Genomic DNA, 25,549 nt, shown 5'->3' on the forward strand with positions numbered 1-25,549 from the left:
AGGGTGAGAAAGAAAGTGTTCTGAATGGCATCGAAAACAATTGATCGTTGCGTACAAAAGGTCGTGTAGCATAGCATGGCGTTCTCGGAGATGTAATTACCCTTTTCAACGTTAAAGGCTAAAAGGCCATGCGTATATATTACTAGAACAAGCCTCTCAGATCCCGGCTTTCGATGAGTGGAGTTTTAATGGTCCCAAACCTTTTTCCTTCCCTTTCCCCTTGGAGAGATTGCAAAAAGCGAATGGTCGCGGCATCTAAACCACAGCTCGAGAGATAAACGTCAATCTAGGACAAATATCCCAGACCGAACAAAGAAGATCCTTACTTATTGGAAAACACAAGTTGACTGCCTACCACCAAACTTCATGCACATAAATCAGTCTCTCTTTTATCAGTCGAACGACGGAGGCATGACTTAACACAAGCACAAACAACATAGGTTCCATCATCTGCCTTAGCATTGAAGAATCTTGCCATAAATGCATGCATGTTGACCCAGAGATTACCATGGCCGGGCTTGATGATAGAGCCCTCATCTAGGACAAAAGTACCGTACTGAAACGTCAGGGCTTTTGAGCATCAGTTTCGCTGCATATGGTTGAAGCTACTGTGATACTTACATCTACACAAAGGGGCGAGGAAGCCATCTGTGGCCTTCGCGACATTTTCTTGGAAGTGCCTATCAAACTTTGCCATGTATACGAAAAACGGGACAAGATTATCCTGCCCTTGGTGTTGCACGGTACTGATGCAACGTGCGCGTAGGCAACATATTCGAAAACCATTAGATCTATGCCACAAAAGGCGAGACGTGAGTCTATGTGAGTTTAGCAGGTAATACTAGAATAAGAAGAAGTCTTTGCTTTCCAGGCGTGCATCGGAAACTCACCGTCTTGACTCCACGGGACAGTACAATACCAATGTGTTCTAATGGCTGACTTGATCTGGTTATGGCACATGCTCATCTGATCATCATCAGGAAGCTGAGCAAGCTTCATGGTTTCGTCCGGAGCCTCAAAAACTGTCCGAATGGTTTTGTCTTCGGGGCCGGCGTGACGTGCAGCCTTTGCGACGTATCGGAGGCGCTCAGGTATTGGAACGATTGCTGCGATGCTCGACTTGAAGTTACCACTTATCCGATATTCTCCTAGCTCTCCGGGACGAGGAGCATGTGTACGGTCCATTGTGCAATTGGAGTGATATGTGACCAAGCTGCTGGTGTCCTGGGGAAAAAGCAGATGTTTGAACGGCTGCATGTGTCTCCAGTGTCGTGCTCTTATAGATTTTCAGCTGCGCACATTTCTTTGTCTCATATTCTAGATCGATGACAAGTGCGTACAACATGTCGGACACCAATTGGATATTGGTTGGAACATGAGGTTGCTCATCGAACCCAAAAAGAACAGTTGTAGCATTGAGACGACGACGCTGTGAGTCGCCCTCCCAGCCTACCCACCGATTGAGTACGGCTGCAACCTTAACAGACATGATTTGAATATGTCTAGACAGACCAGACGCCCCAACAGTCTCAGCGGAGTGGCAAGCTAAAAGATGAGTCGGAGCCGGGTCATGTTACCACATAGCTCCAAAGCAAGAAGTCCATTACTTGAGTGTCACCTCATCGTTGGCTTGTATCTCCCGTCAATTATAACAAAGAATATCCCATGGTCATGTGGTACGCATAAATAGCCGCGGAATTAATATAAGCCCGAGAAAAAATACGTTGGAAGAAGCATTACGATGTAATATGCCTCTGTCGATTTGGGGGGGGGAGTCCACCAACAATTGCTGCTGCGCCGAATACGTTGCTAGAACGAGTAATGGAAGTATTAAGTCCTCTCCAGTTCGGTAAGGATCCCTCCCCACCGAACGTAGACGCAAGGGCGGATTAAAGCCAGTTTGTGCACAGGGCCACACGTGCTAACACGTTCGTGTTGTTTGAGGATTGCTCGATCGTTTCCGCAAAAATAGCTAACATGTAGCAAATGACAGCTTGGGGAGCACTGCGCTCGTTCGTACCCTTGGCGTTATACTCGCCGGCCCCCAAACCCAGCTGCCAGCCTGAACATTTCCGTCTTGTGCTGTCTCTCCTGCTTCTTCTCAAAAGCATCAACAATTCTCACGCCGTCCTTGACCTCAACAGCACCCCATCTCTGCTCCCTGTCGATTCTCTTACCGACGCCATCCCAGAGACCCGACTCATCAAGAAGGACCTCAACGATCCATACATACCTCACCTTTCCTGTGGCTGCGGAAGATGGAGCCGCGGGAGGTGCATGTGCGTTTGCTGCATCTGCTCGAGTTTTAGGTAGTCGGGTGCATAGCAGATGTAGATCGAGGAACTGTGCGAACGTCAAGCCGAAAGCCGGCTTGTTCTTTCGACTCAGAGCCACGCTTCCGGCTCCGTATCCGACATGGGAAGGCGGCGGCTGGTTGAATATGGATCGCAGCGTCGGGTCGAGAGGTCGTTCTGAGCTCCACTTTCCAGGGGGCCCTGGCGTTGTTGGTACGGTGGAGGCTGGGTTGGCGACTGCGGTGGCGGGCGTGTTGGATGTGGTGTTCAGGAGCATTATGAGGGATCCAGCAGACCGAGATAGGTACCGTAGGTGAGAAGAAAGAAGCTGTATTGTGGTGTGTGCAGATGATTTGGCGCGTTGTGTGAATAACGTATTTAGCAGCGTTGACAAGTGGGTGACCAGGATGATCTCTGGAACCGTGAAAGATTCCTCATATGTAAGCCGTTCATGGTGTGGCTCTGCTAGCGTCGGTATCGGTAACTCTGGCTCCTCTGCTGGCAGAGTTTTATGTTCAAGTGTAGAAGGCGAAGCAGGCACTGAAGACAAGTCGCCTTCATCTTCGCTATCTTGTATTTCGATCTCCTCGACTCTGCTCGACCGCAATGGTGGAAGCTCTGTTATAGGGGATGATGGCGGCGGCGAAGATAGTGGTGAAGACTCTGGCTCTGCTGGCACAGGAAGGTCATGTACTATCTCTTCTTTTTCTGTTGTAGGCGCCGGGGGCTTTTCTTCGAGCTCACTAAGAACCTCCCACAAGCCTTCGACATCAAAAACGCGCGAAACTGATATGCATTCTAAACATTGGCGTACCTGAGCGTTTACATCCGTATGGCCAATTCCAAACTTTGTCTGCACTTGCGTTTTGATAACATTACGGAGCATTGGCAAGATGACTGGTATGGCAAGATGTGTTATGATGGCAGCTCTCCGTGTGGCCGCTTTCCCACCCGGGCCAAAGACCAGATTATATGCCACAGTTTGCAGGCCGAGCTATATTGTACAAGTATCAGCATTCTAGTCCAGATGGGAGGCATTGGGTCCTGGGAGGAGCTGACTAGAAGACCGGTATCAACCTCCTCGGCGCTTATGCCCACGACGGCGCCGCGCTCGAAGCCATCCACTAGCACTTGCTCATCGAGCTCCGTACATCCTGTCTTTAGGGTGCCCTTCTTGCTAAGACCTTGTCTTCGCGTGGTTTCAAGTCCAAACAGTGTTGTTCCAGTAACTGGCTCCAGAGGAAGATGTGAGCTCGCTTGTGAGGCCAGCGGCTCGGAATCCATCATTGTTGATCCTTCAACGAACAAAAGTGATCAAGCAGATATGATCGTCTTATTTTTGAATCATAGCCCTTTGTACCAAACCGACTCGATTTTTGACAGCAATCGTATAGAGGATACCGCTATGGTTAACTGTTAGATTTTATACCGTTGCGTGTCATGCGTTTGATGCGTGGTTCATGCAATTTGCAATGGTTGGTTTTGTAGACGTTTGAGTTGCGAGGTTGCACGCATTAACAAGCTCTATACGTGTGGGGGACGGTAGGTGTAAAGCAAAAGGTGAATGACTAAGTCAAGAGCCACCTCTAGTTACGATCCACTTATTTTCTTCATAATCAATTAATTATACACGGAATTTAATAATGTTAATTAGCAAGTTTTTTTTATTAAATTTTTTTTAATTACAATTATTAAATGACTATTAAGTAAATATCATTAAAGCCGTCCCTCTTGTTTCGAAAAAGCTTTCACTGCAACCCAAGACCCTTGCCACAACACAGCCACTTTTCCTGCGCAGTTTCGACTTTGACTCATCCGTTAGCCAACGGACACAATAACAACCTTCTTCAGCCAAATATTTCGTCTTTTTCTTTCTTGATAGGTACCACCTGAAGACCGCCTGTGTACACGAGACGTGGCAAACGCAATGGCAGAATTATATTTGTAGTGTTTCCTTTCATTACAAAAACGACATAGGAAGGAGCTGACTGAAGCCGGGACAGAATGTTATTGGCAATATAGATTATTTGCCAGATAGGAATGGGCGACACTCGCCAGCACCACTTTCAAGAGGGCCCCGGACCTGCCGAGTAGCATGAGCCGACTCAAAGCTATAGAGTAAGGAACATGCGCACATGAATTTGCTTTCAGGTGTTCAATAGCTGGCAGGCGATACTGTGTCATCCACCTGTTGTTCAGAGCCTCTTTCGTTGTGTAACGGCGCGTTGGCTCTCACGTTAGCAATGAGCCCAACATAACCTCCATAGCAGCCAGCTTCTGCATGCTGAACTCACAGCTAGTCGTACCATCGCCGCGACCCATGATCCTTAACCGCCCAGTCAGAGGTCGAGAGCGCGGCTCATGAGACTTCGTCATGTGTGGGCCCAAAGATCAATCGACAAGGAAATAATTTCGTCGTGCATCCCAGCTACTTCACCTATGCTCAGGAATACGACCCATGGTACTAATCATCTCCGCCACAGCGTGGTCCTCGTCTGCCACGAACCCCTTCGAAGAGCGGTCTTTCCACCATAGTTTCATACAGAGCACACGCTATTGTTCACATACTGACGGCTTGATTAAGGCCCTCATTGAGGATGGCCTCAGGTGGCAAGAGTAAGAAGGGCATGTGCATATTTATATTGGTGCGAATTGCCGGATTCTCATAAAAAAATAGAGAAGAAAAGGGGGGGGAGGGGGGGACCTCGCCGAAATCTTCAATAATTTTGTCTGCATCTATTGTTATATCCGCCGAGAGGTTACCAACGCCGAGGGCACGCAATATCGTGGTGCCTCGGGACTTGGTTTGGTAGTTGCTCGTCGAGGCGTTTTCACTGGGAATCTATGTGGTTCGTCAACGCGCTGGTAGAGTTCTTTTACGGATGACGAAGAGAAATATGGGTGTTTGAAAGGGGCGGTGTTAGTGTGAATAATTCGGCGGCTATTAGTCCTTGAGAGTAAATCTAAATATTGAGCTACATACCGCCATGTACGACGTCACACGAATGAACGTAGGATAACCCCTGCAGAACCTGTGCGGCAACGACTCGCGCTACTTGTAAGCGGAAACATCCATTCAGAACACAATTCTTTGGAAATAACAACACTAGACCCAGCGACCTCGGTGACGATTGTTTGATGACAACCATTAGAACTCGTGATGAAAAAGTTTTCGACCAAGGTTGCAGCACAAGTTTGCCCGGGATGGTCAGCCTGGCCGGCGGCAAGGCGGGCTAAAATCGCATTCTCTGTCTTTCTCAGATGCATCAGCTCTTAAACTTTTGAGAGCAGCAAATTTGTATCGTAGTGCATTCCAGGCAAGCCATACGGTAGAATAGCTTCCGTGGCCCGTCTTAGGCACGATACGATTTCGCCCGTCATGGTACGTCTCGTCTAGGTGAACAGGATGAAATCAGTAGTTACTGTAGTCCTTGAGGTTTTCGACTCCCTCGTGCTATTAATAAGTGATTTCGTGCATAGAGGGTTCCACGATGATAGGCACCTTGCGTGGAGAATCACCGGATGTTGAAAGAGCGCGACGGTAGAAGAGACGGCTCTAAGCGCGAGTACGTAAGTTAAACCGGTTAGCAAGTGGTGAGAAGTAAGAGCCAAGTGCGCGCATCGTTTGAGTTGGGTCGCACAGGTGCCGAGTGTCTTATTGAAATGAGTTACGCGTCGTGAAAGTGCAGCGATTTATCATAGTGAATTTCGACATCTCAGGGAGGTCTTCTGGAATTTGGTCTATAGAGATCCGCCGTAGGTGTGCGACAATTTCTAATCTGCCCATTTCCCCGCCCATCTTCTACTCTCCTTTTCTTGAATCCCATAAATTGATTACACGTGCTTAAGCTCGTGCTTGTTGGTTACCAGCACGCACGCAAAACGGTATCCTGACAAAAAAGCACATGGAGTGAGTGTTGTAAAATCACCGCTATCGGGCCAAATCTTCCTGTTACCCGTACCATTTTAGGGGCCAGGATTAGTCCGTTGCTAGGTTCTCCCACGGATGCAACCCGTTTGGTCCTCCCTTCTGCCCGTTTCCGTATCCACTCATAATCAGGTTGTTCGGTACCTCGCTGTGTGCCAAAAGCTCAATGGCCGATCAGACGCCTATAACTCAAGTTGCGGTTCCAGGAGCGGCTGGAGCTGGATACGAAGGCACTGCTGCTTGGGGCGGCTCAGGTCGCTGTCTTCGTCCACCCTTCAGACTCTTGACACGGGTCATGAAGCCGCCGTTACCCTGCGACTTTCCAGGCTCCGAAGACATAGCAGCAGTAGCATCAGCAGTAGAGCGTCGTTCCAAACCGTAGCCACGAGGGGGGCTGTCAGGGGATACAGGGGGCTTTGGGTTGGTGTCCTGTCGTCGCACTGTCATTCGCTCCTCGCCGCCCTTGTCGTAGTCGTTGAAGAAGGGGTTCCTCTCGCCCGTGCTGCTGCTTGTCGGTAGATCCCCGGAACGCGGACCATAGAGGCCGTCGGGATTCGTGACCCGGCTGCGGTTGTTCATGTCGCGAGGCCCCCGGTTGATACCACGAATTCTCTGTGCCAGTGACTTCTTTCTCTGCAGTCCCTGCTCCATGGAAGCTTGAGCCACCTCGGCTTGACGTCTTTGGATATCGGTCTGAGCAGCGGGAGTGCCTTCCAGGAAAGTCGAGGTGCCCAACCCTATGGACTCATCTCCGTGAAGAATCGAGGCTCGTGCATGGGGATCGAACACGTTTGCAACTTTCTTGGTGCTGAGCGGCTCATCATAGACTGCTGGCTGACCCTTCCTGCGGGACTGGTTGTAATCCAGATATGCCTCCTCATCGTACTTGCCCATGAGTGCTTTATGGTCAGGCTTAGAGTTGAGAGGGCCAGCGCCTCCGAGCGACATATTAGCAGAATCCTTGGGGAACGCTTGCATCGGTGCGTGCCGGCTACCATTGCGGTTGCGGTGTGGGTTCAAGGCGTCGAACGGGCCATCATGGTGGAATACTTGAGGCAAATCATTAGTCCAAAAAGAAATTCGAAAAGACAATGAAAAGATTTCCGGCAGTCTGCGCATAAATCCCTTCCAAAATAAGACTTACATCCAGTACCGTAGATACTCGTGGCATCAAGCTGGTCAATCAGATCGAGTTTTCGGCTAGGCTTGCCAGACTTGTCCTTGCCCTTGCCGTCACGGTGGCGTCGCTCCCGTTCACGTCGTCGGAGCTCTTTCTGCTTCTTCTCTTCTTCCGTGAGTTCAATTACCGACGACTCGGAGTTACGACGAGGCTTTCGCTCCATTGGCCGCTTCTGGGGTGAATCAAGCAGGCTTCTTTCAGTAGTTGATCCGTTCCTCTCTTGCATTCGACGCGCCCTCATTGCCTCCTCCTGTGATCGGGTCGGTCGGTGCGTGGGAGGAGGTCCTCGTCCTCCTCTGGGAGGAACGTTCTCGCTGCGGGGTGGGCCGCCTGGAGGTCCCCTCGGAGGTCCGCGAGCGCCGTCCGGTCGCGGTGCTGGCTTTGCCGGCTTTGCCATGGGCTTGTTGTCGTCATCAATAATAATCAATTGGTCCTAAACACGTCATATCAGCAAGTGTCGCGGTTTGGCATGTAGCGAAGCGTGTCCGATACACGGCGAGATGTGTGCGCATGCGAGGCGCATATTCACCGACCATTCCAGCGCATGAATTGGTGGTGATCGTGGTAATGAGCAGGCAATGGCTGAAGATCAAACGGTGTGGACTTACAAACAACTCTTCCGCGGTTGGGGACTTTCTGTTCTCGTTGGCGGAAGCCATGCTGGCTGGCGACTGTACTCTTTGTGTTTGGCTGGTGTCTGAAGGGTCGAAGAAAGGGTTCCTCGAGACCGGTCGTTGTTGCTGGGCAGACGGAGGGTCGTCGAAGGGAGAATGGGGGGAGGGAGGGGGGAAAGAGTTGGGACTGAGGCCACTATTTGGCGAGGCGGCACGGTTGCGAAAGGGGTTGTTTGACGAGAGATTAAGCGTCAACCCGGCAGATCGACCACTGGATTGGCCTATGCAAGACGCAAACAGGAGGTTAGCATGTGCAGTACGCGACAGCGCTGTACAGTACAGATAACAATGACGATTGTGATAGGCATATGAAACATGAGTCTCTTAAATTGACACAGACCACTGGTCCAGTTAAGTGGAGCGAAGTCCTGCCAATCCCTCCTTCATCCCAAACAGGTAGATATCAACCAAGGAAAAGGGCACCTAAAGGAGAACCTGTGACAAGGGACAAAGCTTGGAACTTGCTCCAGCAAGTCATAGATTCGTCGTTATGATCCACTGCCAATGAATATCGCCGACTACAAAAGGGGTCCTTGTCGCCAGCAAATGCACATCAGGGCTGCATTCCGGGACATGGCCAAGGGAAATGGGTAACACGGCATAACAAAACGAAACTGTCAAATTATCTTACCTGCTGAGAAATCGCCCGACATGGCTCTGGTATGGGTATGGGTATGGTAAGGGACAGTTTTACCCTGCTCTTAATAAGTTGCCAGTGAATAAGATCTCGTCCGCGTGTTATCCGAGGTTGCTAAGTATTGTGCGGTCGTTGCCAGGCTGGTAGACGGTGTGTATTGTTGAAGGTGTAATCTCGATTTCTATCGTCGGCGGAGTGCTGTTGGAGCTGCTTGGCTGCAAGAAACAATATCAAATTTCGTCTGTCTGTCGTGTGGGTTTGCTTTGTATGCACAGTCGCCGAGATCCTCGACCGGTTGCAGGGCAAAATGCATACGAGACTGTGCTGTAGTAATGGTGTGTCAGTCGCCAAAAGGATAGGCAATCTTCAGGTTCAGGGAGCAAGAGGTCCAAGCCTGTCTCTCTGTCTCCTTCTCTGTCCCTCTCTCTGTGTGCTGCCGCCAACTTCTGTACTCTTCAGATACAGCCTTATGACGTGACGTGGGGAGTCGTAATGGTGTTTGGAACCGAAGCTGCGACAGGCCAAGAAAAGAAAGCAGCAGGCTTTGTATTAAGTAGTGTGTTGTTGTGGTTGTTGTTGTTTTAGGTATTATTGAGGTGACTGGACGATGGCCTATATCCACTCGGTGGAAAAGATAAGGGACAGTCTTTTGTTTATGTTGGCGTCCTCAACAGCAGTGGTCAGTGTCGTGTTCAGTTGGTGGTTCGTTCTTGGAAAGCGGTTTTTTGGGTTCCCAAAAGTTTTGGCTCCAACGGGTCCGTTCAGATGCTGCAAGGGACCAGAGGGGGACCAAAAGGGGAGCTGAGGCCTGAGCAGGATACGAACTAAACTAGGTCGCTGGTACAAATCTAAAACGAACTCGAATCGAGATTGTAAAGCTGTCGCGACTCACACCGAAAATACCTTGGTGTTGAGTATCGACTGTATTGTATATCAACAACAAAGAGGGATGGAGGGGGGGAGGGAAAAAAAGATGTCTGTCGATTTGCGGACAGGAGCTCGCAGCAGTGTTGATCCAGAGAATGAGAATCAGTTAGGTAACGTCTTCTGACCACATGGGCAGACGGAGACTTGGGTCTTTAGCTTGGTCGGGGATGTTGCGATCTTCACGGGACCCTTTCGTCTAAATACTGTAGTGTGATTTCGCTCCTTTGAGATTAGAGCGCGCCTGACGATGGCTAGCTGGCTGGCCTCGGGGTATGTGTGTTTACAATCAATTCAGCGTGCTCAATAGCTGGCTGCAGTGGTGGTGCCGTACTTTAGCAGTAATGTACTGAACGGATGCACGGAGGGTAGTCGTGGTAGCAGTATTATGAAGAGCGGGGCAGCATAAGAATGGGTGATAATGCAGATCGTCGCCGAGCGGCCGAGGTAAGAACTGCAGTAATGAAGCAATTCGTGCAAGACCCGGAGGCGAGATGCGAAAGATGAACACAGTTCGGTATGCAGACGAGAGTTGCTTTGAAGAAAGTACGTACGGTTTAGAGTAGTAAAGTACTGTACCGAGAAAAGGGAAACAGAATTCGGACAACGAATCGTGCTGAGCTCTTTAGCGAAATCCAGAAACTGAGTCTTGCTGGCGTACTCCGTAATAGCTACTACTACATATGTACACACATATCCAATGTATTTAATTTAGTTTGGAGACCCAGGAAAGAGCAGGGTCTGCTGCCTGGTGTGTTACGCAGCACCGCTGCAAGAACGATGACCAAATCGCCTCCCCAATCCCGTTGGTTACAATATTGTTGGGCTGGCTGTTGCTGTTCAAAGTCGGGGAAGGTGGAAATCAACCAAATGCTACGTTAAAGCATGTAATCGGCCATGCATGCAGCTGCTTTGTCTTCTTCAGGAGAAAGCGGCCTAGGTTACGGAGCAGATAGTTCCTATCGTCAGGGGTCACGAGCTACTTGTGGCATATAATAAATACTATGCTTCTTTTCACCCAGCCTGTCGGTTCGAGGCAGGACGATGCAGACTAATAAGCGCCATCTACGGACCATATTGCCCGTCTGCCTTATTGCGCCTGGCGTCTGCAGGCGTCGAAAGAAGAGATGCTTCGGATGGAATTGCTGATTATGAAGCCCATGGCTTGCGTCTGATCGGCCCATTGATCTTCTTGTGCACTCAACCCATTTCAGCTGTTCTTTTTATGCAACACGGGTACCTCCCAGACTCCCACGAATTTAGTAGCATGCTTGGCGGCCAGGAAATAGTTCTTGCTCTCCTAAAGCTACCTGTATAATTACAACCTTTCGAGAGAACAGATGATCGATAAATTGCAAAATTAGCACCCGTTGTTCTTGTTTGATGAGTGTCGTTCACCAACTTCTTTAGCCCCTACCGGTGTCGATAACCCCAGTTCTGCCAACATTGTGGAATGCAGACGAGGGGCATCGCGCTCAGTACCCCTGGTTATGTCCATACTTGTATGCATAGTAACTTCGCTTACAGTAGCAGCGTCTACATAGTATATATCATGCAAAAGTCCCAAAGCACTATGGGTATCGAGGGCACTGTGCTGATCGGCCCTGCATCCCACATGCGCTGTGCCTCCTTGACGAACACTTGCATCTTCTAGATCTCGTCAATCTCGACGCTCAACAAGCCACAGACGCCAGGGATTTCTTATTTGATTTGGAAGCCAAGCAAACTGACATGCAACTACTCCGTGCAGCGTGAGAACTTGATGGTGGATTCTCTCTAAAGTAGTGTGCAGGCTCGCCCCGCAAGGTACTTATTAGTACATATGGTATTCACATGAGTAATCCCGGCGCTGGCATCCAGCTAGACCCTGAGCTGTTACAGGGGACGTTGCTGTCCCATGCGGTATACTCTCACCGCTGAAAGAGTGCTCCAAAGCATGGGCGGGAGACAAGCCGGGAAATGGGCACGACATCACAATGAGACGCGCCTGCTCATGCTCGGAACCAATGCCCTCCTGAACCCTACTTTGGCAATGTGCGGTGCTGCAATTGACCGTGAGACTCTGACCCGTAAAGTCAAATTATGGCGGATCCCCTTTTCCTTGTGTCCCCACATTCAAGGCTCTATTTCCCTGTAACATTGTGGGGAAAATCAAACCAAGTATGCCAAGCGATGCCGGTCCCCGTCGTTTGACAAGCAAGGATCAACAAGCTCATCAAGCACAATTCTTTCAGGAGCAGTTCCAACATAGCGCTTAACGCGCTGAGAACATCGAGCAACCGACTTGATGCAGATAAACGGCTTATTGCACGCTACGCGAACTATCTTGAATAAGGTTCAGGCTCAGTTGGCGCGCCACGAGCCACGAGGGGACACGAGACTTTATTATATGCTTTCTATTCTCGTCCGTGGCTTCGGGCGAGCTAGCACCGGAGCTCGACTGCTGCTGAACACACGCTATGCTGGCGCACGCGTGTCATAGACTCTTTGACACGCGCAAGCTGAATCAGGAGACTTGAATGTTATCACCACATGTGAGTATTAATGACCCATTACCATGGAAGCTTCAAAGGGGTAGGGAGGCCCTTTCCGAGCACTGGCTCGGCTGTACCAATGTCCCTTGGGCCCCTAGGTGCCCAATATTCCCCAGACTTGCTGCTGTCGAGCTTGTCAGTCCAGGCAATTAAGCTCTGCGCAGCCTCGTCAGGCGTGACCGCTAGACCAATGGTCAATTATCGTTATCAACATGTTATGTAGTGCTGGTTGAACTTACCGCCGCCATCGTCCCAATACTTGTCGAAACCAACCCCTTTAGTCATCTCTGTTCTCATGAACCCAGGGTGCACAGTGCTGACAATAATTCCCTTGTCCTTGAGGTCCAAACTGAGCAGTTTTCCAACCATATTCAGCGCGGCTTTGGAAGCATGATGAGCATAGTTGCCGCCTCCCTCACTTTCATGGCGGAGCGTGATGCTGCCAGACTCGCTTGAAACTAGCACTATCTTGGAGCCCGACTTGAGCAGGTCTGAGTGGACCAGCTTGTGGATGATGAATACTGGCGCGATTGAGCTGGTCGTGTAAATAGTAACTTCCTCCTCCCAGTTTGGACCTTTGTCAAAAAAGTCTTCCGTTGTGAAACGACCAGCGGTAATGATCTGGGTGTGTTAGTCCTGATACACGTCTATATCTTAGATAACTTCACTCACAACCGTGTCCAGTGGCTTTTCATCCTTCAATTGCTTCGCGAGCTCATCTCCTACATTTGAGTTTGCCAGGTCAATGTTGGATACCCATTTGACAACATCTGGAAATCCTTCTGGCTTCGACTGCGAGCGGCTGGTGGCATATACTGTGTTGTCGCCCTGGGAGGCATACTGCTTTACCAACTCGGCTCCAAGGCCGCGTGTGGCGCCAACAATGAGTATAGAAGGCATTGCCAATCTGAGACTCAGTTGATGAGGAATCTGACAATTTGGTTTGTGCTTGTTTGAATTTTGTGACCTTGTAAATAGTTGTTGTTTGTCGGACTGGCTACGTGCTGAAGCTCAATTATCCTTCCACTGCATATAATGACGTCGATGGCGGGGTGCCTGCCGTCTTCGCAGCAGCACATCACGCCATCCTCCAAAACGAAATCGCCAGTGACTCCCAGCGCAATCTATGTTTCACCTATGACCTCTTTGTGGTTGCAAGAAGCAATATCCAGCTTTCATGGTCCTATTTTCTAGAAGATTTGGGAATGTCAATCTAATTATGATTGTATTTCGAAAATATACTACTATGATAACCACTATTATCGACAGGGGAGAGGTGGGGGACTTCTTCCGATTTCGCGATTGCTCCGCCATTTGATGTAGGCCATCTATATAGTAACAGTACGAATCTCCGAAGATATATACGGCCCTTCTTTCAAGCCACTGGAACACGCCCCAGTCCCTTTCGGCTTGCACGTATTATGCCGGAGTGGACAGTATATTATGTATCAAGTTTTTAATGGCTTCATCCTCCTCCCATCTGAAACCACCAAGGTAATCCTTGTAAAAGCCAGGATCTCTGTCAGTGTAAAAATCATGCACTCGTGTAAAAAGATCTCGTAATTTTGGGCGATTGGCCGCTTCAACTGCCATGCACTCGCCAATAAGACACCTGAGGTCTGGATCAAGGTTGGGATACAGGTCGATAATAGCTTCGTCAGTGAGCACAACGCTGGCCCGGGTCCAGATTCTCGGCCCACCAGATACTCTTTCAAAACTTCTCGGTTCCTCTGGTGAATATGGTGAAGGATCTTGGAGGGTAATGAGGCATTCCATGATTTATACCAAAGGTCAGCGAGGCAACCAGTTTCGCCAATCAACAAGGACTCTTACAAATCCCAGGTCTCTCATGTGCTGGGAAGCTCCCTGTAAGAATATGGGTGCTACGTGCCTATTAACATGTTAGTCTCGACCACAAGTAGATCGTTACGTCTAAAGAGCTTTACCAGACAGAGTTCGGCCTGATCGCCCGGGAAATTACGCCAAAGTCGATTAATTTCATAATTGGACTTATCTCGTGCTCAGGCTCAGTTGGTATAAAGTCCCCGATCATGACTACTGGGTGTTAGCCAAGTTCTGACCCAACATAAATATAGTTGCAGCTCTTTGAACATACCGTTACCAATATGAAGGTCGATATGAGTAAAGGGACCTTCTGTAGAGAGACCGGCCGGGAAATCTTCCAGCTGAGGTGCTTCGCCAGCTACCTGTTCGTGAGGAAATGCCATGCCAATCATCATCCGTACAACTGTGCACCCAATTAATATGATTCAACGATCTCGAACCGTTGGATTGGATGTCTTTACAACATAAGAAAAATCTCCATAGTAGGCGATTTGGTAAGTGTTGGATCAACTCTGTCTCCATGTAATACGTAGCCTTGGTCACGAAGTCCTCCACTGTTCCATTTGGTAACAGTTCCATTACTACAGTCGGTCCTTGTAGCATGATATCATTCCCTTCAGCTCCAGTCCCAGCAGCCACAGCCTGGGGAGTGTGTTCCCATGGCGGCGAAACGATGTCGATTTTTTGCACCGTGTGTTTTCCACCGCCAATCATCTTTCTAACAGTCAGCAAAAAGCTAAGACGGATTTCTAGAGAATGGAAGAGGCTTGGATAGCCGAATCTTCACCATTAATCGATCAATCTCGATAAATAGATCTCTCCAAGAACTTCGTCCAGTGGATCTCTTGAGGACCATGTGCCTATAAGGTCGCCCATCACTGAAGCGCTCTGTGATTTTTGCGCAGACTCCAAAAGCGCCATCCCCGAGATAACCGCCAAAGCTAAATCGTGGCTGCTGGGCAAAAAAGCTCTCGAGCAGGTCGAGCTCGCCTTGCGTGGATCGGTCACTTCTACGACTACTTTGAGCCATCTCTCAAGTAAAATATCGCACATATATCAATTAACAAATTACCAAAACCTCAGCAATGTTTCAATAGTGCGATGCATAGAGTTATGTTATTGACCAGGCGCAATCTCGCAAGCTCTCCTGGGAGGCTTTGTTCCTATGCGCTACGCCGTTTCCAGCACAAACAATGAACGCCCTTAGAAAAGCGAACTGGCCACAATACAACAGCTGAGGAAGACACTGGATGGGAGGCTGTACATCACATTGAAACTAATGCTAAGATTCAGACATTACTTGCTGCTTCTGGGCCATGTTAAGTAAAAAAAGAATTAAAAGAAATTCAGAGTAAATAGCACTTGAAGATAGGCAGAAATGACATACATATATTACACACCATTACTTTTGGGTGGCAAGTATGACAACACCGCTGAATATGTACGTTGATCACACTAGAAGATAAAGCACGGTATGGAAGATTAGTTGCTTCAACGAAAGTGCATTGTGATAATATAGTCTAAGAAACAAAGGAAAGTAACTAGTGGATGGAAGCTTTGTACCGCTGTCATTTAGACTAGATCCCGATACGGATCATGGACAGTCATTGTGGCTGCTTCATTGACCTTACGCCATATAATACTCAAATCATGGTTTTCTGCCATATCTTATTAAATCCTTTATGTCTATATCGGCGATATCATATTGAAAATTGCATGATTAATGAGTATACGATACTAAGCATGAGGTGGTCAGAAGGGATTCTGTATGGGCCAGCATAGGATCATACTGGCTCTAATAATGCCATTGATCGTTGTTGTTATGACGTCCTGGGACGATCCTGAAGTTGACCAGTGCACTGAATCCATGTCGAATTCGAAGTACATTTCAAGCTCTAAGATTGAATACTTTGCGACCTTAGTAGGATATTATTCGCAGCCTTAGAAATTGATAGCAAAAGAAGCTTTACTGTGCGGGTCGATCGGATGAGCAAATCATATTCCCCGAAGCCCCTAACCACGGGCTCGGGACCGCTAGAGTACCGATAGAGAGCGGCTAAGAGCTTCTAAAAAGACCCGAGACCCAATGAAATAACATCACACCACTCGAAACGCACGACGCAAATGCCACCTAGTCTGGGTTAGAAAGGTAATCATGACGCGCTGATGCTAGGCTGCAACTGCCATCGAATGGCTCAATGCAGCTGGTTTATTGCGTGAGACGACGCAATAAGAAGGTCTGGTTGCTCAATCCATCTCTTCTGGTTCATTTTGATATCTGAACTCAATCCTGCACGGTTGTTTCGGTGATTCAACAGACGAGACAACGGTTTCCTTGACGTCACAGCACCCGCGGAGCTCTCGGGTGCTTACATTACTTTGAAAAGAGCTGACGCGTTGAGCTGAGCTTATGGTTAAGCCTCGCTACAACCTCATCTTTTCCTCATTAAAATCAAGCTCTTCAATACCATCGAACGTGTGATAATGAGGTACACAACCATCCTGCCTTTCGCGGCAGCTGCCACCTGGGCTTTCGTGATTCCAAACGAAGTTATCGCTGATCAGATTGCCTTGGAAACCGAGCCAATCCATGACGAATGGTCATGGTGGGACAGTGTCCCCTCATTGGGAGACCTGCGCTCATCGGCTGAAGACGTTTCCTCGACTGCTTTGAACGCCGTTCATGATGGCGCCAAGTCGCTTGTTGACTCCCTCCCAGAAATTGATTTCGAGATCCCGGATTTCCTCATTACATCATGGGAATCAGAGCACCCCGGCAAGGGTCGAAAGGGCCACCATGGCCACCATGGTCACCACGAAGCTTCAAATCTCACGGTATATCAGGCGATCCAGGAGTCCAAGTACTCGACCAGGTTTGCCAAGCTGGTCGATGAGTACCCTGATATTGTTAAAGTCTTGAACAGCACTCACCACAACATTACAGCATTCATCCCCACAGATAAGGCATTCGAAAAGATCCCAGACCACCATAAGGAACCTCCAAAGGACTTCATCGAGAAAGTGCTCGAGTACCACGTTGTACCCGGTCTTTACCCTGCTGGGAGAATCCTAGCAAGCCATACCCTCCCCACTCTTGTGAAAGAAGATGCACTTGGCGACAAGCCACAGAGACTCCGCGTAAGCATCGGACTCTTTGGTCTGCGAGTCAACTTCTACAGCAAGGTTGTCGTCGCGAATATTGTACGTTCATCTATGCCAACGTCTGATGACACATACTGACAGTGCTTTCAGTTCGTGAAGAACGGCGTCATTTACGGCGTTGACAGCATTCTTGTGCCACCGCCTCCAGCCCCGAGAATCATCTCATTGTTCCCACAGAAGTTCTCAACTTTGTTGCTAGCTGGTGAGAAGACTGGTCTGGGTAAGGAGTTGCATGGCTTGCCAAAGACAACTGGCGGTACAATTTTCGCTCCCACCAACTGGGCATTTGAGAAGTTAGGGCCTGGTGCCAATGCTTTCCTCTTCAATACCGAGAAGGGTCTGGGATACCTAAAGGCGCTTCTAAAGTATCATATTGTGATCAACGAGACACTTTACTCCGACGCATACTATGGAAAGGACGACAAGTCAGATGTCAACAGTGAGTCTGCACAATACCACATCGATCTTCCAACTCTACTCGATGAGAAGAGTCTCAGCATTGACATCGCCCGTTGGGGTGGATTCATCTCTTTCAAGATCAATGGCTTTACTCGTGTTTCCATCCAGGACGGTGTCGCCAAGGACGGTGTTGTTCAGGTCCTCGACAGTGTACTGATTCCTCCACATGAGCATCACGGGGACTACATCGATGGAGAGGAGATTGAGGTCGAGGAGCTTGTAGAGCGACTAGAGCCTTTCTTGGAGAACAAGAAGGAACAAATCCCCACCAGCGAATTGTAAAGGTCGACAATGACAGTGTTATACGAGAAGCATGAAGTATGAAAAAGACATGATTGATATAAAAGAGAGAGAAAACCCCCATATGATAGTGCACGACGCATGAGCATGATTAGGTATACGGATAGGAAAGGGATTGAACGCGGAGAGCTTTTCTTATTGCTCACTAAGAACTCCACTTAACATGTATTAACACAATTTGAAAAAGTAAACTATTAGCACCATTTCTAACAAGAACTGGCAGTATGCATACTCATAATCTGTGGAATATTATTACTGTGTTTGGTTTATTATTAATATGATCTTAATGCGAGCTTGTTTGTAAGAATTTTCCATCATGAGCTGACAAGTAGAGGAGGATTGATTCTGACTTAGCTATTTTCCACCCACCAATGCCATCAGAGGATGCCTCAGTTTAATGTACCAGTGACCGCGCAAATGTACGAGAAGCGACCCGCCACCATGTACATCAAGTCTTAGCTCGGACTACGAAATGGGTTGGAATGTTGATGCCCATGCCTTGGTCAAACTCATGATCCTGCCCAGTCTCAGGACGCCTGAAATCATGACTATCTGTGGACACGCAGAAGTGCGGCTGAATTAACCCGATGTGATAGAAATATTCGTCTGTGCTATCAGTACTGTCCATCAACAACTATTTCTCGGACCCAGGAAGAAATACACATTCTTTCTTGGAACGTATCTGCACCGGTAGAATTGGAACCAGCCCCTCTTGACTGCAGAAATAATCGGGTTATCACGTCAACTTTTCGCAAAAGGGAACGCGTAGCTGCACAGTGGCAAGCCACGGTTTCTTCGCCAGAATTTTGGGTAAATGAGGTATCATCACAACAATACTGACTTATGCCACTGTCGAGGTTGAAGAATCTTATTAGAATTTAACACAGTTTCCATGGTTCGTACGTTAAGTCTAGCAGCTCCTGGACAAGACAGAACCTACTGACAGTTGCCGAAAGAAAATAAAACTGGGAAATAATGTACAGATCACGGCTTATAGGATGGGGATTAAGAAGAACAAAAGTTCTGACCGCGCACTCAAACAGGGGTTTTGGCTCTGAACTAGTGCCCGGCCACCAGACAGCAGACATGCAGAAGGGCGTATCGTGCATTGCCAGACTACCAGGAGATAAGCGTAGGTCAATTCTGCGATCGATCTGGGAACTTATAGTCACAAATACACTAAGAAGGTGGTATGAAGCACTGTTCTTCCCACTTAAACCACCAAGGAAAGTAAGACTACCTGAAAACTGTATCCAACTGCTATTACAGACCCACACCAGAGGATCATCGGAAAGCTGGCAATGATCTCATGACAGATGAGGAAGTTTTACCGGCCTGGTGTAGTCCACTGATATCAGAGGTCTCAATCTTGAAAATCGGCAAAAGATAAGTAAAGCCTGGTGGCTTTTACACCAATTCGCAATGCAATACCATCAACAAGCTGTCAAGTCAGGACCCACTAGTTTTCCCTTATCTTCCATGAATCCGTACTTCGTTTGCCAAGCATCGTCTAAACATCCCCAAGTACCTTCGCTATAACGTTTGCAGGGTGTCAGAGGGCCGCCCATGGGCTGGTACCTTCAATCTGGTTCGTCTGGTCCTCGAAGTCTTACAAAGCATGTCGCTTGAAGATATCATCTCGAAGGTAAGCGTTATTCTATTTGCATATATCGATATTATCCGCAATGAGCTCGGTATTGCGTATCTAATCGTGAAAACCACGATGTCAGACTTGAAGTGGACGACTTTAAGCTCACAAGCTTATCAGTGCTGAGATAGATGGTGGCGGATCCTGGGCGCCACATGATGTTGTTGCCCGAAGCTCAGAGTCTCCATCTCTGTAGAAGCTGCTTACCGTAATTGTGAAGCTACAGCTCTCTGCCGCGCAATAAAAAACGGGGAGCTATCATATGATTTTTACGACGACTATGGAAACCAGAAGGAATTATGGTAGGGACTAGTCTAGACTAATTAGACTAGGAAGAATCTAGTCATTTGTCGTCAGATCCTAGAGAGCAAGGGAGAAAAAGGAGAAAGCAAAAGAGCAATAGAAGACTACGATTTGGCAACCAAACACTTTGGTCAGAACATATAATCATTAAAAGTGATCGGTTGAGGGAAGGACTAGTAAACAAACCATATCCAACAATCTCTTTCTATGGTTAGAATAAAATCACAAAGCGCATTACCATAGCCACACTAATCTTTGATACAAAGTATCTCAAGTAATTGTTACAATAGTATTATTAGATTTTTGGGCATTACACAATCTCCGTTTTGATAGTCATACACGTTCCATATAGATCAAATGTTAGGTGTTCTTGTTTTTCACTTTTTGCCAGTCCAGCGAAAGCGCTGTGATACGAAGTTTACAAACAAGTAGCCATGTCATGTCAAGGTTCAAAGTGGAAATTCTTGCGCTGCTCGAATATCTGGGCGATCGATCTGCCCCACTTTGACTTGAAGTCGAACTCGCTGCTTCGAGGCGGTTTAGTTATGTCTGAGTTCGAAGATGTTCTTTTGAAGCCCGAGATGCGCTGGGAAGTTATAAATTGGTGGTGTTGTACCAGTAGGAACTACAAGTTCGAGCCTCTGCAAGCAGTACTATTGAAGTTGGCTTGGTCAATAATGTCTCGTTTTCCAAGATATGTCGCGCAAGATTTCAGCATTATCACCTACGGCTGAGTTGAGGATTAGGAAAGAGGTCCGAATAATGGTTATGTGAATTGTTTTGGTGATCATATAGAGCAAGATTCATTATGAACTAACTACGGTTACAATTCTCACGTTGGAATATTATCTTTACATCGATATTAGGTAGATCCATTGTATACGGAATATTGATCCGCAACTCATGCGGGTCGTAATTTCTTAAGCAACTTAACGATGGAAAAGTCATAAAAATATCTTGAAGCCATAGAAGTGACTGGCTAGGCAGCCTTTATTGAATCCCATGTACAATAATTGCACACTTGATCTTCAGCCTCGAGATTTGTTTCGACCATAATGACCTCGATCACGCGAGTTCAGCCTCGATGACGCTCTCGACGGCTCTAGGGTGACTTGAGATACCTATGATCTTGAAACCAGCTCGCGCCAACAGGTCTTTCCAATGCGCCTCCATTCTCTCCAGTCCTGAAGTGCAATTCATCAGCTGCAAGTCCAGTGTGGTCATCAGACTAGTCGCCCCTCGTGCTGGAAGCACAACCTCGTAGATAATGAGCTTCGAGTAGCTATTCTCCATGGCAGCTTTGATGTTTTCAGATATGCGCACACAGTCGGCATCGGGCCAGTCGTGTGGCACAGCGTGGAAGAAGTAGGCTCTAGCACCTTTGATTGGCTGTGGCGTAAAGAAGTTGTAGGGCATGCGTCTGATACGACTGTCCAGCTTCTCTTTTGAATGCGTCTCTATCACATCCGGCAAGTCCTGAAGGGTGATCACGTCTGCGGGCAAGTCTGGGTGCTTGGTAAGGAAGCGTGCGCTATCAATACCATGGGCGCCGCCAACATCGACAAGAAGTGGTTTGCTACCGTCAAGTTTGGCGCCTTCGACTATTCTATTGGTGTCAAATACCTCGGTCCAGTCCATCTTGTGGTTCCTCAGAGCTGTCATCAAGCCGATGAAACTACCTCTGACTTCAGGGTTCTTCTGGCAATAAGCAAAGAAGTCGTCTCCGAACAAGTCACGGTAATTATCGAACTTCGTCTTGTCCAGAGGCTCCTTGTATTAATACTTGCACAAGAACCGGGCCAGATTGATGCCGCTGGGCATAGTGTGATCAAGCCTGTCGTTTTAGTGAGCCTTTGCCGATCAACGATCAAAAGCGTGTATAATTTACCCACATTGTACAGTCTGGTTTATGTATGACCTGCGGTCACCCATCGCTAAAGAGAAAGAAGTTGGTTTCCAGCTGTCAGGGCCCGATTCTTTGAGGACATACAAAGCAGCGATATGCCTAAGGAAACGACCTGGTAATCATCAGCATGAGGAGTGCTTCTGAATGCAGGAGCTACAAGTACGCACGCAGTAGATTTGGATCAACGTCTTTGTGTACCATTGATAAGATATTATCGAGTGACTGAGAAGCTCCAGTATTTTCTTTGTCGAGTTCAGACCACTTTGACCAAATGCCAAGGTCTTGACAGACTTGAAGCCCAGCAACCAAGACCGGTGTTTCGAAAGATGAGGCCCATGATCGTTCGAACGGGGTTTCCAATCTAGCTAAGAGTTTCCTCGCGGCTTCTTTGGCTGCGTATCGCTCTACATCGCTAGTGAAAGATTCAGGCTGCAAGCCATCGAGGAATGAGATATTGTTGTCGGAGTCTGCTACTGCGGCCATGACGAGAATGATGAGGATGATGATGATGATGATGTATAACAAGGATGGATACCTTGGATATGCGTATAAATTGCTTTCCGCGGGAGATGTCCCTTTGTTAAAAGATTATTGTTTTATCCATGGTCGGTACTGGGCTCATGTGGCCATTGTTGCTTCGAATGAAAACACACTTATGCAAGAACATGGTATGCGTGGACCCGAACACCATTTGTTGCCGCGTGTCCACTGTCTCCATCACTGACTGTGAGTGCAGCATCTCTTGGTACCGGCCCAATTCCCGAGATTGTCGACTGGCCACATTTGACTTGGCGACTGAAGCAATTTACTCAATGAGGTTTGGGTGATGTACAATGCTGGTTCGGCCCCTGGTCAGAGTGATATCGTGCGGCCCGATACTCTGGTAAGCTATGCGAAGTGGGCTGAGAACAGATATCAACAACCAGCCGATCACTCATATGTGGCAAACACGATTATAGTGGGCTGGTGGCGGCCACCATAGCTCGCTGTAAACATTGGCACTGCTCTCCGCTTGAGGTAGGACTGACATATTGTCTTTTACTGTAGGGTTGGTCTTTAGGCACTCCAACAGCCAAACGCTGCCTAACATGCTGGTCTCACTACTATGTTCCACTGCTGTGAACAAAGACTACCTATGTATACTAATTATACTTGGTCTGTCGTTATGAAAATAAACGAAATGCTGCTAGTTAATTCAGCCAATCGATTGTCTTTTTGCGTCGACGACATGCATTCCAGGTCGAGGCTGCATCACATCATATCCCCTGTTGAAGCCCCACACCGTTTCTCCGTGTCCCCCTTGTCGCTTCCCTCGGCCTGCACTGTCTAGCTGCTGCCACTGAGGATGGAGTGCTCTTTCAGGATCCAGACCTGAGGTACTTTCCGTGCTACTTGTGCAAATGTCGGTCATTTTGTAGATCTCCATCCGACTGTTCTTCCTGCCTTTGGTTGTGGGAACTGAACAGGTGTCACCCTTGGACCCGTTGCTAGACAAGGTGGTTTTGTTGGTCGACCAAGTTTCGCGTCTGAACAAGGCATTCAACGCCGGAGCATTTATAGCGAAGATTATTACAAGCTGCAGAGCATCAATATTAGTAGGCCTCTGGTTTCAGCTGTTGGTAAACTCTCACCGCTTCACGTTCAACCCATTCTGAACTCTTAGCTACAGCAGCTGCATCTCCGATAGATTGAGCGCAGCTTGTGATGGCCATGCCCATTACGAACACTCCGAGTGACAAGAGGAATACGATTTTGATTTTTCTGGATGCTGATTAGTCATTTGATATGCAAGAGCACCTACGATGTGTGACTTACCACCAACGACTGATGGGAGCATTCTTCAGCATCAATGTTGGAATCACAAGAAGGAGAGCATCGACACTATGACATGGATGGTTAAAGAAGTAACGAGTCAGGAATGCATTACTTACAGGACATTACCGACTGAGACAACGATATTTATTGTAACACCCTCCGAGCATTCCTCTGATATTGTAAGTACGATTGTTAGGTGATATTGTAAGCACGATTGTTAAGTGATATTGTAAGCACGATTGTTAAGTACAATTGAGTAACAAAATATCGACTTTCTTCTTGGATCCGGAAGAATCTGCCAATTCCTCTCCAGCGGAAGGCAATGCGCGGTCTGCGTGATAAATGCTACGATGAAGCACAGCACGGAAATGCCAGCAACTATCCTAATGTAGAAATGCAACTTTGTATCTTTCCTATGACCAGGTCAGCTCTATAGGGCCCCAATGCCCTAGATTCTAAACGTAAGCCGAAGGAAGAGAACAATAAGTGTCCCTTTCAGACTCCACACGAGAAAAATCAAGAAATAAAACGAGGCAAATATTGCTTTCGCGCCTTTCTGGAAAGATATCTTCATTTCGGGCGTAAGCGCTTCTCGAGCAGCCTGGTTCATACCAATTGGAGCGCCCATAATCGCTATATGACATCAGTGACAAGCATACAGCGGTCGTTTGATGGTGAGTACTAACAAAGACATTCAATCATAGCGTAGATAACTGTAACCCCCCCCCCAAGAAGAGATTGAAAACCAGTCATCCCAGTACCAGCCGCGAGTCGCGACGGTCTTACATCTTGTGAACCATCGCAGGACCAGGATAACACACGCCGCGATATATTCAGCCCGACACTCAACGAGCGTTGATGCAGCCATTTTCTTTTATTGAGAATGGATTCCAGTTGAATGTGTATGAGATTCGTATTCAGCAGGTCAAGAAGGCGAATGTGATGGCGGTGGATTTGGTCGAAATAAGTGTAAACAGTGGCGTATAATTCAACTCGCAAAGAGCCGAGATCGTTGTCTAGATCAAATATCTCTATCTTCCTAGCAATAAGAGATTGAGGTGTGGCAAATTGATGGTTTGGTTCACAGTGTAATGTAATAATAACCAGCCCACCCCCCCCCCCCCCCCCCCCCCTATACCATTGTGCCGGTTCGAATTTGTTTGCTCCATGAAACATACCTCATCTCTTTACAACCTAAAAAAAGACTTAATAGTAATTGATAAACCAATTATAATATACCCTAAAGACGCTATCGTAATTAGGCCACTATAGCTACCCGTAGCACCTAGCCAGATAGGAGCAAATAATCTCCCCCGAACCAAGGATAACGTAGATCCTTAACCTCTCCCTATACCACCGTACCCCATACTAGAGGTAACAGTACTAAGAACAAAGGTGCGAGTTATTAAAGATAGAATCGATCGATCGTATATCGTATATCTGCCTATCATTCTAAGTATTGTAATTAGCTCGAATGCAATATAATGAAATACTTCCAACGTCGGGTTTTATTACAACGCCATAAGTATCATGTTACAGGTTAAAAGGAGTCGGCCACAAAGGCAAGGCTACGTTCGGGGCGCGAGCGGTAAGCGCGTCCCGTCCTAGTTCCATTCTTTATATTAATTGTCGTGCGCGATGATAGTAAGTGTTGTTAACGGTTAATGCATAGAACATAGAAAATACATCGATTGGCGGTTGTAGTGCTCAAGGTCATACATATTAACCTAACTGGTTAGGTTAGTAAACCTTCGATCCGCTAGATGATCAACAACCCAAAACGCCTTACTACGCCCGCTTGGCCAATCTTCTTATATTTAAAACAACACCAATCGGGAACTTCCTGATCCTTATCATGATATGTAATTATCCACTTTATAGCGAAACCCTCGACGTGTAAGATGAGTGTAAACGTGTTCCCAAAATGTAAAGCTGCCTGG

General features: G+C 47.7%; 8 protein-coding genes across 8 annotated transcripts; 1 reads left to right on the forward strand and 7 right to left on the reverse strand.

The window, feature by feature from the left end:
* Positions 1-145: 145 nt before the first annotated feature.
* BKA67DRAFT_340408 (uncharacterized protein) lies at positions 146-1,642 on the reverse strand. Its single transcript, XM_046096299.1, has 3 exons — positions 891-1,642; positions 622-818; positions 146-556 (listed from the first exon to the last, which is right to left on the reverse strand). The coding sequence occupies exons 1-3, from the start codon at positions 1,255-1,257 to the stop codon at positions 365-367; spliced, it is 756 nt and encodes a 251-aa protein (XP_045956149.1). The 5' UTR covers positions 1,258-1,642; the 3' UTR covers positions 146-364.
* A 386-nt stretch (positions 1,643-2,028) lies between these two features.
* Positions 2,029-3,578, reverse strand: BKA67DRAFT_521092 (uncharacterized protein; the record flags this gene model as incomplete). The annotated part of the gene is made up of 2 exons (XM_046098246.1): positions 2,029-3,288; positions 3,354-3,578. The coding sequence occupies 2 exons, from the start codon at positions 3,576-3,578 to the stop codon at positions 2,029-2,031; spliced, it is 1,485 nt and encodes a 494-aa protein (XP_045956150.1).
* Positions 3,579-5,272: 1,694 nt separating this feature from the next.
* Positions 5,273-5,975, reverse strand: BKA67DRAFT_680204 (uncharacterized protein). The gene has a single exon (XM_046108895.1). The coding sequence runs from the start codon at positions 5,559-5,561 to the stop codon at positions 5,292-5,294; it is 270 nt and encodes an 89-aa protein (XP_045956151.1). The 5' UTR covers positions 5,562-5,975; the 3' UTR covers positions 5,273-5,291.
* Positions 5,976-6,435: 460 nt separating this feature from the next.
* BKA67DRAFT_504140 (Pal1 cell morphology protein-domain-containing protein) lies at positions 6,436-8,298 on the reverse strand (the record flags this gene model as incomplete). Its single annotated transcript, XM_046097112.1, has 3 exons — positions 6,436-7,271; positions 7,367-7,835; positions 8,011-8,298. Coding segments are annotated over 3 exons (1,593 nt in total), but the record flags the coding sequence as incomplete, so codon positions are not given.
* Positions 8,299-11,981: 3,683 nt separating this feature from the next.
* Positions 11,982-13,184, reverse strand: BKA67DRAFT_340484 (oxidoreductase). Its single transcript, XM_046096300.1, has 3 exons — positions 12,844-13,184; positions 12,411-12,792; positions 11,982-12,353 (listed from the first exon to the last, which is right to left on the reverse strand). The coding sequence occupies exons 1-3, from the start codon at positions 13,069-13,071 to the stop codon at positions 12,190-12,192; spliced, it is 774 nt and encodes a 257-aa protein (XP_045956153.1). The 5' UTR covers positions 13,072-13,184; the 3' UTR covers positions 11,982-12,189.
* A 778-nt stretch (positions 13,185-13,962) lies between these two features.
* Positions 13,963-14,730, reverse strand: BKA67DRAFT_537725 (uncharacterized protein; the record flags this gene model as incomplete). The annotated part of the gene is made up of 4 exons (XM_046100375.1): positions 13,963-14,062; positions 14,118-14,226; positions 14,288-14,419; positions 14,457-14,730. The coding sequence occupies 4 exons, from the start codon at positions 14,728-14,730 to the stop codon at positions 13,963-13,965; spliced, it is 615 nt and encodes a 204-aa protein (XP_045956154.1).
* Positions 14,731-16,128: 1,398 nt separating this feature from the next.
* Positions 16,129-18,175, forward strand: BKA67DRAFT_572257 (Fasciclin domain-containing protein). Its single transcript, XM_046103271.1, has 2 exons — positions 16,129-17,217; positions 17,269-18,175. The coding sequence occupies exons 1-2, from the start codon at positions 16,501-16,503 to the stop codon at positions 17,917-17,919; spliced, it is 1,368 nt and encodes a 455-aa protein (XP_045956155.1). The 5' UTR covers positions 16,129-16,500; the 3' UTR covers positions 17,920-18,175.
* A 2,649-nt stretch (positions 18,176-20,824) lies between these two features.
* BKA67DRAFT_680208 (O-methyltransferase) lies at positions 20,825-22,277 on the reverse strand (the record flags this gene model as incomplete). Its single annotated transcript, XM_046108896.1, has 3 exons — positions 20,825-21,658; positions 21,788-21,906; positions 21,962-22,277. The coding sequence occupies 3 exons, from the start codon at positions 22,275-22,277 to the stop codon at positions 20,954-20,956; spliced, it is 1,140 nt and encodes a 379-aa protein (XP_045956156.1). The 3' UTR covers positions 20,825-20,953.
* Between the last annotated feature and the right edge of the window lie 3,272 nt (positions 22,278-25,549).

The sequence above is a fragment of the Truncatella angustata genome (genome assembly GCF_020726525.1).
Source record: "Truncatella angustata strain MPI-SDFR-AT-0073 chromosome Unknown BKA67scaffold_6, whole genome shotgun sequence".
Classification (NCBI taxonomy): domain Eukaryota; kingdom Fungi; phylum Ascomycota; class Sordariomycetes; order Amphisphaeriales; family Sporocadaceae; genus Truncatella; species Truncatella angustata.